Here is a 23,353-nt window from a genome sequence, read left to right as displayed (position 1 = left end):
AAAAAGGGTGTGCTCAGTCTTTTCCAGGATTTTTTGTACAATGGATTTTCCTTCATTAACTTTTAACAAATTAATTAATTAAGAATTAATTAACAATTCTTATTTAGACAGAATATGTTTACACAGCAATATGAACTAGCTCAGGGATTGGAAGCAGGCCAGTTTTGGTAATACAGAGATGAAAGTTATTTTATCTTGCTTCTTGGGAAAGTTTCATACACTTTTTTTTAGCACAGCTAGACCTTTATCAGTGGATACATTAACAGATTTCAGCTAGTCCACATTTGCCTACATTGTGACTGTAAAGATACACCCTTAGCCCAGCTCAAGATATTATGTGCCAATGGTCAAAAGGATGTTTGAACCCCAAAGAACAGATGGATTAGCAGCACAGGTGTGTTGTAGGTGCCGCTCAGAGTACAGTTGAGTCCCTATTGCATTGTTAGCTCCAGTGTCAGCAATACTCAAGTGGCCATCTGACTTTAAGTTCACTGACTAGTGAACTTAAAACATCATCTCAGTGGAGCTAGAGATTTTTATTTGAGAACAGGGGTGAGGTACAGGCTCAATATGGGAGCTGCACATTGAGCTAACACTGGAGTGGAGACCACTTCTTTGCCACATGCAGCTTTTGGGAGGCTTGTAAACAAGGCACAGCTTTAAAATTCTGTTTAGATTATCCCTAATTCTTCCTTTCAGTTTACATTCTTCAATTTTTTTTTCTTTTATTACAAGTGTTCTGATTTTGTCTATTCTTTCTACCATCCACTTTTCCTTTTATCTATAAAGAACTTCATTTTTTTTCTGAAGTCATCACTCACCAAAATAAGCCTTTCTCTTGAGAAAACATCTGTCCAGGAGCTGTCACAGCAGTGTCTCTTTTTTTTTCTTCCAGCAACGTAGGTGCCTTTTCATTTCTCAGATTCCTCCTCTCCTGTAGAAGGAGTCACTATTGGGTGAGAACTATTCTTAGAGAAGTTTGAAACAGAACTTGTCATTCATAGTTTTGGAAGAGTTGGGGCAGTTTTGTTCAACAGTTAATTTTTTAGTGCATTCTCCTTCTTATTTGTGGAGAGCAGTAGGATATACCTTGCAATAATACTGCATTTGTAAGCAAATCCTTTGCATTGAAAGACTTGTTTGCCACTATTCACAGAAAATAACTTACTGTTTTCTGACTTGTCCTCCTGCAACATTGTTGAGTGGAAATGTATTTTTTTTACAAATAAATTTCTCAGGTTTTCAGGTATTATTAACAAAATAAGATGTTGTTTGGTATACAGCAGACAATTTTAAATAATCCAAAACGCCCTTAAGCTAGCACGTTCATAATGAAAAATGTCAGAATACAAACTATCTTCCAGGAGGTTACTAAAAAAAAAATAAGAAAAATAGATAAACAGTGTCAGGCATTACTCATTAGTTTTTCTGCAGGATGTATAAAGGTTGTGTGTGACAGCAGAGGCAAAAAAAAGAAGTGTGTTCTGTGTTGAGTTTGAGCAGTCTTCATTCAACTCTGTATTTTAGTTTACTATCATATTGTATTATACCCTGGAATAAAAGTATTTTATGTTTAAATTAATGAGCTTCAGTTACAAATTGCATAGTTGTGAAAATTTAGTTCTTCTGCTGGACTGAGGCAGCACGAGAAATAATGTTAAAGAATTAAAAGCCGATGTTGGAATTCAATAAAATATGAACAGAATTTCAAAGACATTATTACAGTAAAATCTCAGCTCACAAACTACTGAGCTGTTATATCAATCAAATTGTTTTTCTTTATAGCAAATACATTCATGTATTACTTTAGGCTTGGTAGATGTATACTAAAATATAGTTGTTGAGAAATTAAAGTCTAAATGCAATATATTATCAATATAATTGTAAAGCTCTTAAGAAAAAAAAAGAAAAAAAGAGATATATTTATCAGTGCTCATAGAAAGTGAGAAAGAGCTGATTTAAAGACTTAGAGTGTTATGTTGCAAAATGAAACTTTGCCCCTGAAGTCGAGGTAACCATCTGTGTCCATGTCTGATTCAAGCACTGTGTGGGGAATGAATTCTGATGCCTTTAAGTTCATTTGCTAAAGAATAACAAAATATGTATCTAGAATAACCCACTGAACTTTGAGGCTTAAGGTGTTCAAGGTGTATTTTGAGCTATGAATGCCATGCTTTTTGTCTTATGACAGGGCAGGGTTGACTTTTTCAGGTAGAAAGTGTGAATCTTAGCTATGATGTAATCAAATAAAAGGCATATTGTTCCTTACTGCAGGAAGAATCTTGAGCTAAATTAATTCCTGATGCTAATGAATGCAACTCTGCTGAAATGAATGTTGTGCCTACACACAACATTCTCTTTGGCTGTAGAGAATTTGCTTCCTGGTTTTTCATTACAAAGCTCTCACTTCCATAACTATTCTGGCTGTCTTCTGATCAAACATTTCTATAGTTCCCTGGTAAGCGCTCTCCAAAGGTGAAGAAAGCTGGAATTTTCTCACATGAATATTTAAAAAGATCCTACCACATATGAAGGGGGAAACACCAGTTGTGCACTGGAGCCAATAATTATAGTAACAGAAAATATGCTATCTTCTTATTTCTAATTTATTTTCAAGTTCATTCTTTATAAACTATATGAATTCTTTTAACCTTAGCAAAGATTTAAAGACCATATCACTATTTCCAGTAAAGATTTTCAACTATTCTTCTTACTAGTCATTGGGATTTCTGAGAGATTGTTTCCTTAAAGACTGTGGAAACAGACTCTTATACTTTTTTTTTTTTTTTTTTTTTAAATACTGAGAACCCAATCCAAAGTGCTGGAGAGTCTTTCCCTTTACTACAGAGGCTTGGGATCAGTCAATTTTTTTTTTTCTAGTAAGCAGCAGTGCTTTTAAAAACACGTGGTTCCATCTCCCAATTCTAAGGTCTTAACCAGTATTCTGATGTGTCTGACTACTTCCATTGAAGTCTGCTTCATTATGAGTTGGAGATTTCCAGTGTAGCTTATGCATGGTCATTTTTCAGTCCTTGGCAATTCTGAAATACTATTTTAGCTCTTTATAAAACTTCTGGGTGAAAATGTATTTTTTTTTTCTAATGAGAAATTAAGAACCAGTTGCAATAGATTTTAAGCATTTGTTACAGTACTACTACCACTGGTCTTGATAATCTCCTTAAATTTCTTCAGTTATTTTTTGAAATCACCAAATTCTCAATAGTTGCATTTTCTTACAGTCTCCGTTATGAACAGAGAGAAGCAGCAGCTGGAAGACATGCAAAAATAATTGACTAGGGGCACAGTTGGTTCTTACCAGAATCCTCAGTTAATTACATGGTTCAGTTTTGGCAACTGATACAGATTTCTGCCCTGAAAATGTGTATTGATTGCAAACTTGTACCCAGTCTCACGTCATTTATGAATCTTCATTTTGTCTTTTTTCTGATGGCATCACAGAAAGGAAGAAAGGCATGTAGCATACAAATAAATCTGCTGCCTACACGCACCAGTCATAAAACCAAGCCTGTAAAAGCAGTAAAGCCCTAAATTATTCTTAGAACCAGAAACAATTCTAAATAGTTGTGCGCTTGGGTTCATTTTTGTATGTCGCCTACTTTGGTAGAATGCTTATGCATTAGTCAGTAATTGTCTGGTTGTATCATAGCTGGATTTTGTATTCCAGCAGTGAATGTGACTCGTACATTTGCCAATAGCAACGTTTGATGTATTTCTACATTTTTAGTGTTCACTTAACATAAGAGGGTCTGTTCTTTTTCAGTGTTCCTCTTAGCTGAGGGGCTTCCTTTTACATAGCCTGTGATAGTATGACAGAAGAAAGTGAGTATGCTAGAAGTGCAGGTAAACAACTGTTTACATCATCAAGTGTAGGGTTTTCTTCTTGGCTACCCTGCAGTGTTTGGTAGCCCTTGTTATGAATTTAAATGGCTATATCAAATGTGAAATTTGTCTTTTTTTGGTGTCTGATACTGAGTATTGAACTTATTACCTAGTTCAGTAACATCTAAAGCTGTTAGTTTCTAAAATTACATTCCGTGTGCTGTCAGAAGAGGTTATATGTGTTTCTTAAGAAAATTCAGTAGGCGGTTGTAGCCACATAGCAAATGGTTGGCTTTCTGTGCAGACAGTTGTGAAGTGCCTAGCCTTGAGCATCACACTTGGCAGCGATAGCATAGCCCTCATAGTATACAGTATCATAGGCCATTAACAATTAAGTATTTAAATCTTCAAGTACTGTGGATATATCAATGAAAGTTCACATCTGTTACTCCACCAATACCAATGAGAACCTAATGGAAAGAATACTATTTGTAAAGCATGTTATCATTTGTTTTCCTTATTAATTTACTTTTTTTTTTTGTTACCACAGGTGAAATAAGTAATTTTTGTCTGTCAGGAGTTGCATTTTTCCACTGAACACTGAAAAAAGTTAAGTTTGTCCATAAAATGGTGCAGTAAGCCCACCAAAACAGAGGGAGAAGGAAGGAAGGAAAAGAGAGCTGTGCAAGAAAGCAGACCTCTGTGTAGGAGGGTCTAGTTAGAGAAAGCTGGATATGTTTCAGTGTTAGTAAAAACAGGAAGGATGTGAATCACAGCTTGCACATTTGCAACACACCACTGTCTAAGGCATAAAAAGGCAATTGTATTGGCTCTAAGGAGGAGCAGCTTGCCTATTTTGTTCACGGAAGATGAACAAAAAAGATCAACAAAAAAAAAAGGGGGAGACATAACAAAGCAAGATTTCTCTGTCTTGACTTCCGGAAATATATTATACCTTGCTTCATGTAGATTGAACAGCTTTTGGTCGCCTTGACATACCAGTGGCATATGAAAGCCCTGTGGATGGATGGAGCGTTAGATTGGAAGTAATAAGGTTGTGCCTGACTTACCTCTGCATTTGTAGCAGATGTTACAAATGTCATAACATGAACCTTTGGGATCAGACTGGAAAAAAAAAAGCAAGACAACAGATGTAGGTCTCTTAGTTTTACCAGCAAGTATAGTCTGACACTATATAACACTGTTCTGACTTGATGTTAATACCCTGTCCTCCTCCTGAGAACAGAATCAGTGACACTAACCATTTCTGTAGCACTGAAGTTAGAAAGGGGTGACAGCATTTTTCTTCCCAGAGGGATTTTAGTACTAGTTTAAAAATAAGGCAATAGAACTATTACTCCAATAAGTGTCTTATTATTATATCTGAATAATTAATCCATACTCATCACTCACTTGGGAGAAGAACTGAATTTTAAGGAATTTATTCATGCTATCATAATTTTTATGCATTGTTTCGCTAGTAGAACCAAATCTTGCAGAGTGAACGTTTATCTAAAATACTGCTAAATTCCTGTTTTTTTAAGCCCACACCCCACCTTTGTGTGTCCCTTTCACTTACCCCACACATCTGTCTCAACTTTGTATCTATTCCATACTTTTGTAGATTTTTATTTCTCATCTCTTTACGGCAATTGGATTTCCTTGGAAGCTCCTATCTCACTTTAATTATTGAACTCAATTTCATTAAAGCTACAGTAAAATCTAAAGCATCTTTCACTTGCAGCTGTCCACACCAGCATTTTCCCAGCTATCCCATCTAATTTTTTGACAGTTTGAGAACATTTTGGTGCTTTTTTTTTTACATTGCCCTTTATTTGCGACTCATCCCCTCTGAACTGAAATGTAAAGCCATTTTTCTCTCTTCTTTAAGACTGTTTCCATCTAATAATATTGACATACGGTTGAAGAATAGGTGGAGTTATCTGCTTCTTATTGTATCTGTTTGTGAGAGTGCAATATAAGTGAAAAGGCTTTATCAGGATCACAGTTGTTATTCTTCTGTATAAGTTCCTCCTCCTCCTACATTTCTGGGAGAAAAAGGCAACGTTGTAGATATTTGTAAAACAAATAGTATAAAGTGAGTTCGATTCTGGGAGGTAGCTCTAATTCAGATGTATCAGAGACAATGGTCCCTCCCCTCTGTGTCAAAGTGCATTTTGCTGCCTTACAGAGAAGCTAACGGCCAGAATGAATGTTAATCTTTATCTTTAATTGTTTTATGGGTGATGTAGTTCTTTTGCTTCTCCTGCTATTGATTTTAATGGAAATTATGTGTTTACTTTCCGCATTGTCTTCTACATGGTGGAGGCTGGATGAAGTTATTCCTTCTCCCGTTTCTCAGGAGTTTTGGCCAATGTTCCTGTCTGACATGGGAGGGGATGAAAATTAATGCAGGAGTGCAGGCCCTTGTATTTTTTTTTTTCCCTGTGCTTCAATTTTTAAAGCAGTGGTGATTCTCTCTGCCACATCACTCCCTCAGGTGCTGCCATTCTTGAACTGGAGGCTTAGTCCTCTCCCTGAAGAATTTCATTGTCAAGGAGAAGAGTGGGGGTTCTCCCATGAAGAATTTTAATCACCCTGTCTGTAGCCCTTTTGAAGGAGGCACAATAGTTCCTATAGTAACTACTACAGTGTGGGAGAAAGGCCAGTGCTCCCTCCCCCAGCCACAGATGGAGAACTCTCTTTGCTTAGATGACTGGAAATTCTTGCACAGCAAAGACTTCATCCTTCACAGTGAAAAGAAAAATCTCTGAAATAAACTCTTAAAATGTACAAGCAAGTGCTAATTAAGAAACAGTGCTAGTTGAGTTATCAAGTAGAGAACATAAAAATGTCAAATATACTTATTTTTAAGGTGCAATTAACTTCCATTCTTGGAGTTTTTAATTTTAAGAAGTTCAGAAAAGAATAGACACATTTAGGACCTAAGAAATATTGTCTCCTCCTCCCACCCATCCTACTCCCACCTTCCAAAGAACAAATCCTGTGGGAAGGAGCAGACTATAAACCAGATGAAAATAATTGGGAAAGGAAAAGGAACAGGCTCACAAAATAAATGAAAACTTACACTAAGACAGCCAGTTATCTAGTTTCTTTTTTCCACTCACTTAAAATCTTTTTTTTTTAATATAGGGCAAGACACATTGTGTGCCTTCAAACCCGTTGACTCTAGTCCAATTAACAACTAATATAGTACTTTCTGCTTTTTTTAACAAGGTTTTCCTTTGATTGGTTTAAAGTTACTGAAACTTAAAAAAGCTATTTAAAAAAGTTTAAAATATTAAGCAACTTGAATTTGAAAAGCAAATTTTAGTAAAAATTCTTCTAATTCCTAGAGCTTCTGATGAAGCATTGTAGATGAACTACTGGAAATAATAAAACACACTTGTAATTGTGTTGCATAATGTTTTCTAACCAATACATTCTTGATAAATACTTAGTTATTCCATGGAAAGTTTTGGTTTACTTTCTCAACCATGGATTCCTCAGTAATGAATATATGATCTGTACCAGTGACCAGAAGATGGACATTTATAATAATAGGCATTTGTGAACACAAAAAATAGATTTGAAATGCCATTCTTAGCTTTGTAAGTTGATTATCATATATTGCATTATGCATCTTACATGTAGTCCTTTGTGACAAATTGGTTCTGATACTTTATTGCTGTGATACTTAGTTGGTAATGGCACAGCATTAATGATTCCCATAGCTTTACTAAACCAAGATAAAATACCTTTCCACATATGTTGCAACTCCATCTGAGATTTATTTCTTCTTCCCATCTGTGAAGGTGGTTAAGAGACCTAAATTTTGGATCATATGATGGCTTATGGTGAGGTAGACTGGTGACATCATTTAATTTCTTTGGATACCCTTTCCTTATCAGAGGACGACATCTCTGCTTACATCATGCTGGTTGCCTATCATTCATCTCACTTTAGATCAGGATCTGAATACGTATAATCTATGCCTTATGTCCTCAACAGATGTGTTAGGCAGATGAGTTCACTCTTGCTGGAGATTTCTTTCAAAACTTAGAATCAGCCATAAATGGGATAGCAAAGAACAATCAATTGAAAAAAAAAGACAACCATCACAATGTATTAAATATGAAGTTAAATAATTAATTTTAAAAAGCTTTTGTGGATGTTAGGATACATAAATACCGGCTTTTCTTTCTGAGCCTGATGTTGGTTACACTTTGTCCTTCCCTGACATTGCATCTTCTGTTGCTCAGTTTAGCCTCTCAGTCAGTGTTCCTGTCTTTTCTAAAACACATCTTTTAAGCATTTCCAAATTACTTGTTATGTCTCATAGGAAAGCCCCAAGGTTTTAAGATGACATTTCACCTCTTCCTGTAAAACCACCCTGATTCACCTGCATTATTCTTTCATGAACATTTGGGGTTGTTCCCAAGCCTTTATAAATACATAATAGTTCAGGGAAATTAATGAAGAAGTTCATTATAGTTTTTAAACTGTTATCAAAGCAACAGAATTTAAATACTCTTGGTCTGAATTTTACAAAACTTTCTACAAAACTAATTTATATTGAAAGGTGGCATGCGAAGTCTCACGAAAGTCTTTTGGGGGAACTAATTATTGGGCTAGTGATATGTGCTTTAACTGCTAGTGATCAAGGAATACTACTTCTGCTTAATTAGAACTCTGTCTTCACTAGGAGAAAATCACATCTATCTTTGGTCATTCTGTGCTCCATTAGCTTAGAAGTGAATTTAAGAGGAAATCTTCTTTCTTCAGGATGCATGGAAATCTTTTTTAGGCAGTCTACATTTTTCTTTTCCATAGTTTCCCACTCATCCTAGCACAATTGCGAATGCTCTTGAGATTGCATTAAGCGTGCTTAGACTGCCCCCAAGACACACTGAAAGGGATGTGGTTCTTCCTTCACTTCATACATAGCCAGATTAGTCATTGAGGGGGGGAAATTTAAAGAGGAATTAGTGAGCAGTTAGAATTTTTTTCCTTGTTAATAGCTTATTATGGAATAGTTCTATGCCAGGAACAGACATGTCAGTCTGAGTAGGAAAAGTCATGGTGCAATGCCATGGAAAGTAAAAGATTTTAGTAGACAGATTCTTCTGTTCCAGCACTACAAAGTGCATGTCTAAAAACAGTCTTTCTATCTTCTTGTCACTATTAGGAGTCAATATTTAATACAAATATTAGTTCAATCAACTTTTTGATTCGCCACAGTAATTGTGCATTCAAATCTTAAACTTTGTCAATTAAATGTAGACAGAACAAAGTATGACTTCATGTGAAAAACCTATTTAGAAGCATTTGTTCATACCACTAAAACAGGAGAAGATTGGAAGCTTGGAAGAAGAATTTGACATGGATTTGGAACCTGTTTCCTTTTGTGACTCCTGTTGCAGTTCGGTACACATGCTTCAGCCTTCTCCACATCCTAAGTTCCCCTACTTCCTGTTACGCAAAAGGAGAAATTTATTTCATGCATACTTTGTTTCTGTAAAGAGTTTGCATTTGAAAAAATAAATGGACATGTTTAAAAAAGATGTACATCCAGATCTTCAGGTCTATGAAGGTTGTTGAGCTACTTTTGATTTGTAGGTGATGTGATGTAAATCCTGAATCCCTTCCTTTCTAACATTTCTGTGAGCAGCTGAACTGTGGCTGCTGATGTTCCATCCACAGGGTGAAAGATTTAGAGATGACTGTGGCTTGTGTGATGGAAGCCAGTTCAGTATTTATAGTTTATGTTTTGAAATTTTAGAATAAAATAACATTGTGGCCTGCTTTTTAATCCACCGTTTCAGTCTATGTCTTCCTTTCATCTATTGTCAGGCGAACAATCCATTCAGTACAAATAAGAGGCTTTGTGCTGTGATTGGACTGTGAGATTGCCATGTTTTTGAAAGGTATCAATGTGATATGCATTTGTATACCCAAAATGTGTATTTCTTCTGATACAGATAAGTATCAAGAAATCATGAAAGCTCGAGTAAGAAAAATAATAAAGCAATGAAGTCAGACGATCAAATAAAATAAGTTCGTTTCCCTTTTCCTAGATTTATCTCAATATTCTTGTCTCATTTCTCAAAACGTGGAGAATAATAGTTAGGGATATGAATGAAATACAGAAAGTGCATGTTTAAGGTCTATTCAGTTACCAAAAAAAGAGTCACAATATGGCTACCAGAAGCATAATGGTTTTCTGTTTAACGTATTTATGCTGGTTGTAAAATTAGGAACTGTCATTACAACCGCACATCACCTGAGTTAAGTACAAGACTCATAAATCAAGTAGTGCTACTGCTATAAAAATGTCAATGAACTGAATGGCATCAAAGTATTACAAGGTATTTGTCTGTGTGTATACCAACCACTAGGATTCATGCATCAACAGAGGATTTAATTGACAGATTTTAAAACTATGTTTTGGCCCTCTCATGTTTTCTAGTTAACTCTCTGACCTTGAAGTGTTTTCATTTGAGCTGTAGAATTGAGTGTGTCCCAAGTCTGAAGAACTGATGATTTACCTGTAAATATAACTTAAAGATACTATTTTTAAAAATACATACACGTTATTCAAATTATGATACTCACATGGTAAAAACCCCACAATCATAGAACTGGAAGCAATATTCAATATGTAATGGATATTCAATATGTAATACTAGGGGACTGTTAAGAAAGGATATGGGGTAGGAAACAGAAAATTAATCGGAAGGCAAATTCCAAATGGTGATGTGTTCAGACAATGTGTGAAAAATATAATGCAGTCTAGATGGAAGAATGAAAAGACCTAAAGGAGGCCTAGGGGCCTGCAGGAAAGATGGGGAGGGGCTGTTCAGTAGGGCCTGTTGTGATAGGATGAGGGGTAATGGTTTTAAAATAGAGGGAGGTAGATTTAGATTGGATATTAGGAAAAAAATTTTTACAATGCAAAGTTGTAGAACACTGGAACAGGTTGCCCAAAGAGGTGGTGGATGCCCCATCCCTGGAAACATTCAAGGCCAGGTTGGATGGGGCTCTGAGCAACCTGATCTAGTCAGGGATGTCCCTGCTTCTTGCAGGGGGGTTGGACTAGATGACCTTCAAAGGTCCCTTCCAACTCTAACCATTCTATGATTCTATGACTCTGAAACAATGCCTAGCAGGCCAAAACTGTGAATTTCCTTTTTTTTTTTTCTGGTGGATTATAAATTAAATTACTGTACAAGGCATAGTGCAAACTGATAGCAATCGTAGTGGAAGTACTTATAATCTTTACAATGGTATGTATTTTGTTTAGTCCCACAACTAAAGCTGAAGTTTCTCTTAGAAATATAGCTACAACTCCAGTTTAAGCAAAGGTTTGATAATGTATCTGGAGGCAGAGTAAGGACAAAAGCAGGATCATCTTTAAGTCTGTCTGTAAAAAGGAAAGTTAAATGCGTCTGAGTTGCTAGAAAATTCAATGCACTCTTATTTTTTTTTTTTTTTGTGAAATAAGCATTGCTGTTTATAGTAGGCATCACTACAGCTACAGAAAAGATGAGACAATGCAAAGAGAAGTAAATTATTTAGAATCAGAAGGCTGATATAAAAAAATATAAGACTGACTAAGTATCTAAACTTGTAAAAGAATGATATGCTGATATGTCTAGTCAGTTCCTGTACTCACTGAAGTTATTAAAAAACCCAAGTACAGCAATTGGTCTATAACCAACTTTAGTTGCAGGGTAAAGCAAAAGTCTTGAAGAAGACTTTTCTCTTAAGATGTTAGCATCTATGTCCTTGAATACCTTTAGAGAAAAGAGGAGGAATTAGAAAATACTGGCTCTACAGCAGTCACCATTTGTAATTACGAGCTATTGCCTAAATCTATTAGCAATGAAGCCACCTGTTTGCCCAGTATAAATAGCTTAGAATTTCCTGCAAGGAAATTACATGAAGCATCAATAAGTAATGATATAACATTTTTAGGTTAATATGACTATCATTACTTGGCATTTATCTTTTCTTACTGATATTGTGTTTGGCAGCCAGTATCATAGAAGACTAAGAAATTGTTGCTCTGTATTTTGTTTTCATTGGTGTTAAATTAGCATGTTCAGTAATGGCACTCATCCATTATGCTTGTTATAGTGGATCCTTGGTATTTCATTTTCCTTATCTTGCGTTGTAAAGAAAGCAATATGTAAAGATGCACTAGTGCTGTGATGGCTCCAGAGGCATTAGACCATCAGGGTTTTTTTGATGTAAATGTTTTTGTATGCACTTTAAAAGGATGCAGAATGAACTTCACCTTTTCTCTCTGCTATGCATATGCTTGGCTTTGGCACTAAGACAGGAAAGGAAGGCAAGGTTCCTGCAGCCCTGTGCTCTCTTCTCCAGGCTCTAGCTTTCCCTGGTCATGTGACAAAGGCAGCTTAGACCTAAGAAGAAACCTCAGCTTGCAGTAGATGCCGACATTTGGTCATACACAGGCTTTATTGCTGGCTTTGTGCTTCTGGCATAGAGAGTTTAGCGATGGATGGATGGGATTCTACAATACTTAGCAATAACTTTGATATCTCAGATGTGTTTAGAAATGTTGACTTCTTAATGTTGTTTCTAATTTATTTAAGTTTTGAATAAGGTAATTAATGTGTTCATGTAAGTTTCTCATATGTTCCTAATTCCTGAGTAATATTTAGTTCTTATTGCCACATTTCAAAACTTTTATATTATACGTAGCCTCTTTTTCAATAGTATTTTCACTAAATTCTGCATGCTGTCATGCACAAAAGAAAACCTTCTACAGGGACTTGGGATATGTTTGAATAAGCAATTCATTTCCAGAGTTCTTGGACATTTAAATAGATTTTTTTAAATAAAAATGTTTATCCTTCAAATTTTGAGTCACTGAAAGTTACGTATGTTTATTTACTATATGCGAGGCACATTTGAGATTAACACTGATGTATAAAATGAGAAACATATTTAAATAGTTAATGTCAATGGTATGATCAAGGGTGCATTAGAAATGAATGTGCAGACCTTGCAACATAATTGTTTTTTATTCAGTTATAGGTGCCCAGCGCAGGAGAAGTCCCAGTGCCCTTGCCATTGAAGTATTTGAATCACATTTGGGAAGTCATATTTTACAGGTAAAAAAAAATGGCTTTTCCAAGAAAAATCAAAATAACTAGCTAGTCATATTTCTGCCAAAAATTTGAGTAGCACTGTTGTCAGCACTTACATTGATGAGTTGGGTTTTTTTTAAAGCTCATTTTTCCTTCTTTGTAGAAAGCCCATGATTGGGAGAATGTTAATGAGAGGGAGGGCAAGTTTTATTTAGCTGAATCATAATATTTTGTTGTTTAGAACTGTGCAGTAGGTGTTTGTTTGCTGAATGCCTTTATGTATTTGTGTGTATGTCTACACAAAACAGGATTTTGTGTTGGTGATTTGATTTGCCTTTTGAGTCACATACAGTTTTAAGAGGTTTTTTTACCCTATTTTTATGAGCACTGCTTTGCTTCCTGATATCCCAGTTGTCACAATTATATATCACAAATTTGCAACAATCTGCAAAGAGAAAAAAAAAATGAACAGCAGCATGCCTCTTAGGTCTCCTTAGCTATGAGATAAAAAACAATCTGATATTTGTCAAAGAATTCTGTCACATTGTACAAGTCGTTGTGTTCCGGGAAGACTAAACTGAAAAACAATGACCTGATGGAAACATTCTTATGCATGCTTTGTTTTGTCAGGGTTACTACAACCTTTTTTAGGTTGCAGTAATCAAATGTGGAGCAGAAGCAGTTAAGAACAAAATGTGATGTGTTTTGTCAGCAAGGCAAAAACCCAGCACTATGGAAATAAAAACCATGTCGTCTTTTCTCAGTGTGGTACTGAATAACTGCTCTTATTTAGCAATGTACACAGCTTCTCAATGCAAATATATTGCTTGGTGTATTATCTTTTGAGAGGTACGAAAGAGGTAAATTAGGATATTATCATGAGCAATATTCCACTTAATTTGAAATGATTGAGAGCTATCTCTCTGTACTAATTCAGCTCTGGCTTTCAAAAGCACTGTGGATAATGTCAGATTTTTCACATCTTTATAAAGTAACTAAATGTAGAATAGCAACAAAGATAATTTTAGGAAAACATGAAAACATGAAATTAACTAGTGGAATGAATTTCTTTATGGAACAAAAATAATGAATGAAGTGGTTTACTTAGTTGTACACCCTTGGCAGAGGTCTAGGTCAAGTTTTTGATTCTGTAAGCAAATACTTGTGTTATAGTTACCATACCAAAGCTATCTGCACCAGTGTCTACAGCACTGTGTTTGCGTATTAGACAGAAACACTGTTATGCTGTCTCATAAGTGTAGGAAAAAATGCAGAAATGCCAGTTTTGTGATATTTCAGTTTATATAATTTGTCAGTGTGTTGTTTTCTGTATGTAAACATGTATTATATGTTCTAAAAATATGTTTTTTACAATATGAATTATAACAAATTGCAGATAAAACATCATTGAGACTGATTTATATACACTCCTTATATATTAGGTATGACCCTTTACGAATGAGAATGAAAAAAACTAGGATGGACACTTTGAAAACTACTTGACATTTGAGTTTTTCACTTACTGCCCATTAAAACAATTTGTGATTTTATTACTTATTTAAGCTAGATAACTCTTTTGATTTTTGTGTTTTTGTACTTATATGTGATAAACTAAGGTGTTTTCAGGATATAACTTTATCATAGTACTAGTTAAAAAAAAAAAACTGTATTGCACCTGTACCTGTAATTGAGACTTTTCAGTCAAAATTGCCGTCATCATTGTATTGAATATCTGTTGAGGTGTGGCCTTTTCAGAGAGGGTGGTGCTTTTACCAAATTATTCCCATTAATCTCTCAATTGATAATAGAAAGTTCCACTCTGACATTTAAAAGAGAATAGACTGTTGATGATGGATAAAGGACAAAATGAATTAATAATGGCTGCAAGTTTATAATGATATGTTAAAATCTTGTCTTATTTTAGCAGAATAATCAACACTTGGAAGGAAAGTCTAGGTCATGCATTCAAATGCACCACTTTTAACAGATCTGAATGAACTTCAAAGTACTGCTTTGTGGTCTTATGGGTAGAAAGATGATCTCGAGAAGACAAAATTATTTTTAAAACAACCAGACAGATTCTGTGGTGAAATACAGTTCTAACAAGTTCTCGTTTAGTCTACTGCTCCTAGAAATTATTTACAAAGTAGTATTGTGATAAGTATTGTTTGCAAGTGAAGTGAGAAACCTTTACTATACTTTGCAAATACCTGTGTTTGATATCAGTCTTCTATATGAGGCAGTTGAATTAATAGTTTGTTTGTTTAATCCCTTTTGATGTTAATATTTTGAAGACTGAGTTAAGTGTAAGCTCGGAAATTAAGGAGCCTCTCTAATCTTCTAATATTTTGATACTTCAAAATTTATTAACAGACACATGAGAAGCATAATACAGTATGGTTTTAAAAAGTGGATATAGTTTATTTATAGTGATGTGGTAAAAACAGAAATGGAGGCGCATCTTGTGGTATTTTACATCCTGATTCTACAAGCAAGTAGTGTCAGTTAGTCATGTAAAAAACTTTCCAAGGCGCAGCTGATAGCTGTATATGATGCTGAAGAGATTCCCACAGTAGATTTAAAGCCAAAGACACTATCCACTGTGGAAAAAAAGACACCACAAAATACGAATGCCCAAACTCTGTTACATCAGAATCTTCACATCAGGGCAAAATGTCTTTTGAATATTTTCCAAGTAAAATCACCTGAATGAGGAACAGTAAAAATGCTTGTAATAGAGGAGAAAAACAGCATCATAGAATCATGGAATAGCTAGAGTTGGAAGGGACATTTAAAGGTCATCTAGTCCAACCCCCCTGCAAGGAGCAGGGACATCTCCAATCGGATCAGGTTGCTCAGAACCCCATCCAACTTGGCCTTGAATGTTTCCAGGGATGGGGCATCCACCACCTCTCTGGGCAACCTGTTCCAGTGTTCCACCACTCTCATTGTAAAAAATTTCTTCCTTATATCCAGTCTGAATCCACCTCCCTCTATTTTAAAACCATTACCCCTCATCCTATCGCAACAGGCCCTGCTCAAGAGTTTCTCCCCATCTTTCCTGTAGGCTCCCTTGAGGTACTGGAAGGCCGCTATAAGGTCTTTCTTGAGCCTTCTCAGAGATAATGACTATATATAATGGCAATATGTTAATTAATTTTTGACAAGATATTTGATTTGCTGAATTGCGTGCTTTGTTATCTCCTAGGTTATTATTCTTCTGGAGTGGTGTTATAAATAATAATTAAATAATGAATAAACTTCAGTAAAAACATCTTCAGTTTTACATTTGCCTGTTTATATTTTATATTTGTTTATTAAGTAAATCCAGTAAAGAAACATTACTTCTCTTACCTGCTATTCAAAAATTTCGCTGAAACTGGTTGTAAAAATTAGCAAGAAGATTATCATTGTTTTCAGGGCCCCTGGATTTTTCCTGTAACTTCATTGCTGTTGAGAAGGTGTGGAAAAGGGTCAGTAACCCCATATTCTTCATATAATCAGGAATGATCAGGAAATGTAGAACTAAATATAGAGAAAAGGGAAAGTTAGTGAATATATTTGCATATGTAAATTAGCTTAATTGATACTGCTTGCCTCTACAGGGATTTTTCATTACAAACTGGAGTGCTACATTGTTCAGCTCATATTGAGTAATTTAGTAACTAATGAGACCAGTTTGCACTAATTTGCATATGATAAATGAGCTTAATTGCAGTAAATAACTTGGAGGCATAATTACTTAATTTTCCTGTGTTGCATGGCTTTTAAGTTCACATATGAACAACTCAAGATAATTTTGCATATTTAAATTAGTTGCTTTTAAAATTCTTGAACAAAAAAGAACACACCTTACAATTTGAACTGTAAAACAATTAGAAGTAAAATGTACAGTATTTTCAAATAAAATGTAATAGTTTTAAAAAATTATTTTTTTCCTTTAAAAATACCAGTACCATCTTAAAGAATAAATATTTGGAATTAAACACAATGGAATAGTTTTAAAGTCAGAATAGGATAGAAAGATGGTATTAGTAATAATAATAGAACTGTGTATCTGAACTGTAGTGAGCGGTACACATTTTGAATTCCTGCATACAAGAGTGATAACTTTCATAATTGCATTCTTTGCTTCAGCAGTGCCTATTCAACTGTTAAGAAACTGTAACACTTTCATATAGCATTTTATCAGTTTACACAATATCTTAGACACTAGTTGTCTTAAATTGTCTGTACTGTCCTACCTCTATCTAGTTTTGTGTGAAGAAGTCCTTAAATCAGAGAGAAACGGAAGTGTCAGTGCAACAAAGATGTTTTGTTTTTTCTCTTTGTTTTTGTTTTTGGTAGACTTGGTCAATGGTGAGCACTCATTGTGATGAAGATTTCTACCATGAGTTTCAAAAAAACCCCAAACCCAACCTAAAATCAAAATAGATTAAAGATCCCATTTAATTTCTGCTGTGTCCCTTAGGTTATTGCCTAGGTGTTAGATACTTTTGATAGAACTGAAGCTCAAACTATCCCACCACCAATCTCATGAACAATTTAGTCCCATAGCAAGATCTCATGCGCACCCATAATTTACAAGTGGGTGACAATCACTGAATTCTTCATCTGTACCATAAAGGGGCCCACTAACCTTCCTAGACGGTTTTCCTAAGCCTTGTTGAATGTTATCTTGGAAGTTTTATGAGATTTGCATTTCCCTTTTACTTCATGTTGTACTTTTTTTTTTCCTATTAAGGAAGTATTTAGTGATGAATAAATGTCTTCGTAATTGCAGTGTCAGATTCAACGAGGGAAAAAAAAAGTCAGATTCCTCTTAATATCAAAGGAAAGACAGCCTCAGCACAAACATGCTGCCCCTATAGGCTATATTCTTCATCATCATTGAGTCAAGAGGCACAAGATACAAACCACTTAGCTTGGATGGAGTGGTTCACAATTCAGAGAGGATACCTGTAGGGGATGTGCAGTTGTGTCCAAGATGACCCAGCAAAGTCATCTGTGGTATGCACAAGGGCTGTAAGCCTCTGTTTTACTTCCTAGCCGCCTCTGTATCAGCACAGACTTGATCATGTAATGCAGTCCTAGCTTGGGAGTGGAATTTGAACTATGTGGAAGCTACATATTGCTTAAATGTTGCAATTTGGCTTTACTCCATGCAGTGGTCCCAGTCTTGCAGTGAATGAAAGGCAATCTGATATTTTGTAAACATACTTTACATCCTTTTCACTCCATTGGAAGCCTCAGCTTGTGGATGGGACTTGATGGAGATTTAATTGTGTCTTTACCACCATCCTATAGAGAAGCCACAAGTTATTAGACCCACTGATGTTATTTCAGCTTTTTTGTATTTAAAGTCAACAAATAAAGAAATCACCCACACCCTATGGTGACTTCTTCCCGTATTCAACCAGATAAATTGGAAGTCGTTATTGGGAAAATGTTTCCACATTCTCCTCAAGTTAATGCAGTTTTATCATCCAGTTTATAAATGAATGTTATCAAGTACAGAAGGTACCCAATTTGAAGGAAACTTTTGTATTAGAGTCTTTTAGCTGTTGTCCAAATGGTTCTTGTCCTCCATTTCTGTTACTATTTTTGCAGCACCGTTGGCACTCTTTATAGGACAATGGTATTCTATCAAGCTTGGCATAGTCAAAAAGTGGAAAGGATTCACTATATAATTTCACTACAGTATTTAGTCATGTTTGGAAGATGTTGCTATTTACCTATAATAACTAGATTAGAATATAAAAGACAATTACACTATTCATTTTTTTTTCTAAAAACATCTTGCTGGAGAGCATGTGGGTAAAGTTTTCCTTACATTATAAATATGCATGTTCAGCATGCAACCAGTTTATATTGTGCAAAACCTGTGAATCTTTTTTGTTAAGGCAAAGCAGAGATCAGTGAACAGAGCAAGTTATTTATATTTTTGCAGTAAAAAAAAAACGATTATGGATGAAGGTACAAGAGTTGCATGCAATTAACAGTGTCATGAAGAAACAGAAGTTTCTCCTGTAGTGCAAATAAGTACTAATACTTTGTCCTGTAAGCACAATGTTAAGAATTAAAATAATCCATACAGTATGGGTAATCATAGAATGGTTAGTGTTGGAAGGGACCTTCAAAGGTTGTCTAGTCCAACCCCCCTGCAAGGAGCAGGGATATCTTTGACTACATCAGGTTGCTCAGAGCCCTGTCCAACCTGGCCTTGAATGTTTCCAGGGATGGGGCCTCCACCACCTCTCTGGGCAACCTGTTCCAGTGTTCATAATTGAACAAGAATATACATAGTTCTGAAATTTGTCTTCTCCCACAAATGTTTGATTTTTACAAAACTTTGGAGTGTTTTAATTAGGCATAAGCAGTAGAAAAACAAGTACAATTTGACACTAGAGGTACTTGTGTGGCTGGCTAGGCTATAGCTGAGTGGAAATCTAGTTTCTTCCAATATTTGAATTATTATGGGGAGCCCCATCTGACAAGAAAATGAAAAAAAAAAAAAAGGGAAAATAGACAGGAAAGTGTATAAAATATTAGGGAAAGATTTATCTTTTCATTTGCTATTTTCAGTTACTCTGAGTATCACATAATGAGGTTATTTCTGTATAACACTAGTCAACACAGACATAGTGACACGAGACTAAAGGTGAAGAAGCAGCAGATGGTAGCGCTGATGGAGGATTTTTCCAGGCTGTAAAAGGTGTTAGCAGAAAAGACTTCTACTGACTTGGAGATTCGTGAAGGGCAGTTGCTGATGATGATGTCAGTGGTATGCTTTCTGAGGACAAAGATGACTGTTCAGCTTCCTACAGTCTGCATTGGGTTAAAGGGGTAGATGACCAACTGACCTCTGTTAGCATGTGTCAAAGGCAAGCAAAAAGAGGAAAATGTGAAAAAACTGACAAAACTCAGGATATGTTGGAGAGCATCGATCTGTGCTGTCTGAAAATAAGGATTTTGACGATGAAGTAGAGGTAGCCAAAAATAAAGTGGAAATGAAGAGATGAATTAAGAGGAAATAGTTGTAACAGATCAAACCACACAGCAAAGTGATCCTAAACTTCCTGTTGGCAGTGAAGAGCTGTGTGTAACGCAACGAGACAGAATGAGTAAATAGCAAGTCAGAACTGAAGGTGTAGAGATCATATAAACCTCTGTGGCGGAGTGATTGCTATAAGGCACACGTGTAGTCTAATTTGTCCTAATTGTAATGTATAGCCCTTTTTTTATCAGTTTTCTTTCTGTGGTTATGTAGCATCCAGACTATTCAGGTACAAAACCAAAGGGGGCAACAAGTGCAGTCCAGAAGTTGAACGCAGTAGGGGAGAAAAATAGACTTACTTAATCTACATCTCTATCCAAAATGAAAAGCATTCGGTATGCAACCATGTTTTATCTAGAAAAGCTGACGATTATATAAAGTTCAAATTACTCATTCAGAAACAGTGAGATAACAGTAATAAATTGGATGCTGTAATGCCTTAGCAAAAACTGAACAAAAGTGATGGATTTATGATGTAAGAGATGGTAGGTAGGTACACAGAGAGGAGTATAATCTTCTAAAAAAAAAAAAGAAAAAAAGAAAAAAAAAAAGCTCAAAAAGCCTATTTCTAAGTGGACAATACCAAATAATATAATCTGGGTTATTTTAGGAACATTTAGGAACATTAAATTAGGAACGAAATCTTAAAAGAAAAAAATTGAGCAAGACAGGAGAATGTCACGGTACTAAGTATTACATTGTGAAAAAGACAGACACGCAGTCTACTTCGAAACAGCAGTTTGAGGTGACACAAAATGTTTTCATGGTTTAACGCCAGTCAACAATCAAGTACCATGCAGCGGCTTGCTCACTGCCCGCCTTCCCGGGGGATAGGGGAGAGAATTGGGAAGAAAAGAAAACTCATGGGTTGAGGTAAAGACAGCTTACCAGGATAACAAAGGAAGACATAATTTTATATTACTAATGATGATAATAAAATATAGGGATAATAAAATATACAAAATGAATGATTCACAATTTCTCACCACCCAATGACCTGACGACCAGTACAGCCTGTCCTGAGCAGCAATCATGGAATTAAACTGAAAGTGATCCCAGAATGATTCCAAGCAGTGAGAAAAAAAATGAGAATGCTGCCCCCTCACCAGCCTCCACATGTGTACTATAATCTCTTTGGCAAGTTTGGGTCAACTGTACCTGCTGTACCCCTCCCAGCTTCTTGCACCTGCACATTAATGAAACCTGGGAAACTGAAAAAGTCCTTGGTCTCTTTAGCAACAACTAACACCAGTGTATTATCGACATTCGTCACATACCAAATCTCATACTAAATGCAAACCACAGCAGCTACTGGGAAGAAAATTAGCTCCATCCCAGCCAAAACCAAGACAAAATGTCCAGTTATTAACTGCTCAAACACCTCACCCAAACACAGTTTAAAGGCAGGAAAAAAGTGTACATGCTGATGTGTTGTAAAAAAGAGCTATAGGATTCCAGTAAGAAAAGATTAGTGTCTTGCTTTGCAGTGTGCTTTTCCAGGGATAAGGCATCACCAGTAGCAGTTTCCTCTTTATGATTTAAAGATAGATGCTGTTTTTTCTTTCTGCAGCTAAATGTATGTACTATATAGGAATCTGTTCAGGTTTGATCAACGGTCTTTCCTCAAGTACTTTGTAGATTGACAGTCTTCTCAGAAGATCATCCTCTTCTAGTAAAAGAGTAAACTCTTATACTTGATGTTAGTTTATTTAAAACTTTAGAAATCTAATTACTCATTTTATACTACTGTAAGTGATTCAAAGCAATGATAAGTATTTGAAGATGAAGGGAGGCAGAAAAACCTCTCAGAAATTTTAATGTTGTGGGCCTCTATTCACTGTTGATGCTTTTTTGCACTTTAAACATGCGTAAATGCCACTGAATGCTATGATATGGCTTTGGTTTTACACCAGTTTAAATTATAACAGAGGTTAGCCTGATACATTTCATGTTTCTAAAAAGGGAATAGGAACAAAGGCTAGATCAGAATCTGAAAAGGTTAAAGGATTTGCACAGGCAGCACTGTTACAAGGGACATCTCAGGTCCATTAGCTGGAGCACGTAGCAGGAGGATTTCCTGGGTTCAGGAGACTGGAAAGGTGCTAATTTGCATACTCCAATTTGTCCTAGTCACAGTAAGTGCATCAGATTGACTCCGTAAGGGCAGGGCTTTCAATCTGGAGTTATGGCAAAGGTACAAGATCCTAGCAGTTGCTGCCCAAGAGGTTATATGCTAAAAGAAGACTGGAGGAGGGGTGAGAAATAGCAAGTTGTTTTGCAATCAGAGCTTGAAGCAGTAATCTTAAACCTGCATTTTATATGGTAACTATATATAAAAGCATGCAGTTTCATTTAATAAAGAAATATTTGATCTGAGCAGGACACAGCATACCATAGTGTGTCATTTAATTCCTGAGAAAGTATTTGAAGAAAATGACATATCTCAGCACTGTTCGTTGACCGTTTTGTTGTCACCTGCTGAGTGTTGTCACTTCCATAGTCAGTGGGCTGTATTGAATCAGACAGAGGGAACAGGTCATTAAAAGAAATGGAGGACTTTCTGCAACCTATAGATGCTGAAGGAGGAATTTTTGTTCAGATACATCAAGAAAACTCTCTTTGATGGAGTCTACATTCAGCAATGATTTGGGGTTTAGCCCTATTTTGCTCTGAAGTAAAGTGGCTTTAAAAGTATAGACAGCATAAACTAATGTGTGGGTTCACCAGAAAGAATTATACCTTCTATGGTGTTTGTAAAGATATAGGTGAGGGCAATAAGTGTCCTGGTTTCAGAATGCCTTGGTTATTTTTTTTCAATCACAGCATTCATCAAGAAAGGAAAAGGGTGTTTTTATATAAATAAATAAAGATGGAGAAAAGTATATTTCATGGGCATGCTGAGCAAGTTAACTGATATTTTTCATCACTTTCTTGAAAACATTGATGACAGTTTCAAAGATTACTATGTTCCTCATTTTAGGACTTACAAAAACAAAAAGCACTAGAAATAGGCTTTAAACATTCTTTGTACTCCTCTGCAATAGAAGTTAAGGGCAGCACTAAGTGCCCTGTTTTTCCACGGGAGCTGGTGAAGGGTAATATTGGAGAACCCTTAAATGGAGCATGGACACTTGAGATTCATGTGAATGCTGTTGTTTAAGTCTACTTAGTCATTTTTTCATACTTTTTTCCCCAATGTGAGGTCTAAATAAATGTAAAGTATCGACATGGAAACTGTATGTTCAACTTTCCCCACTGCTGTAGAAGCAGGAGCCCATATGCAGCTCTGTATCCCCTGGATTTTACTTGGAAAGTGCAAGCACCTTTAGGCAGACTT

General features: G+C 35.7%; 1 protein-coding gene across 4 annotated transcripts in view; it reads left to right on the top strand.

The window, feature by feature from the left end:
* NPAS3 (neuronal PAS domain protein 3) overlaps positions 1–23,353 on the top strand; it is a 623,781-nt gene that overhangs the window by 298,309 nt on the left and 302,119 nt on the right. For all 4 annotated transcript variants that reach the window (XM_086749858.1, XM_086749857.1, XM_086749860.1 and 1 more), the window contains one exon: positions 12,901–12,983. In XM_086749858.1, the coding sequence (XP_086605984.1) occupies positions 12,901–12,983 (83 nt within the window). The remainder of the gene's footprint in view (positions 1–12,900; positions 12,984–23,353) is intronic.

Source organism: Chlamydotis macqueenii, chromosome 5 (genome assembly GCF_036417535.1).
Source record: "Chlamydotis macqueenii isolate bChlMac1 chromosome 5, bChlMac1.mat, whole genome shotgun sequence".
Classification (NCBI taxonomy): domain Eukaryota; kingdom Metazoa; phylum Chordata; class Aves; order Otidiformes; family Otididae; genus Chlamydotis; species Chlamydotis macqueenii.
This window is presented reverse-complemented; position numbering and strand designations above follow the sequence as displayed.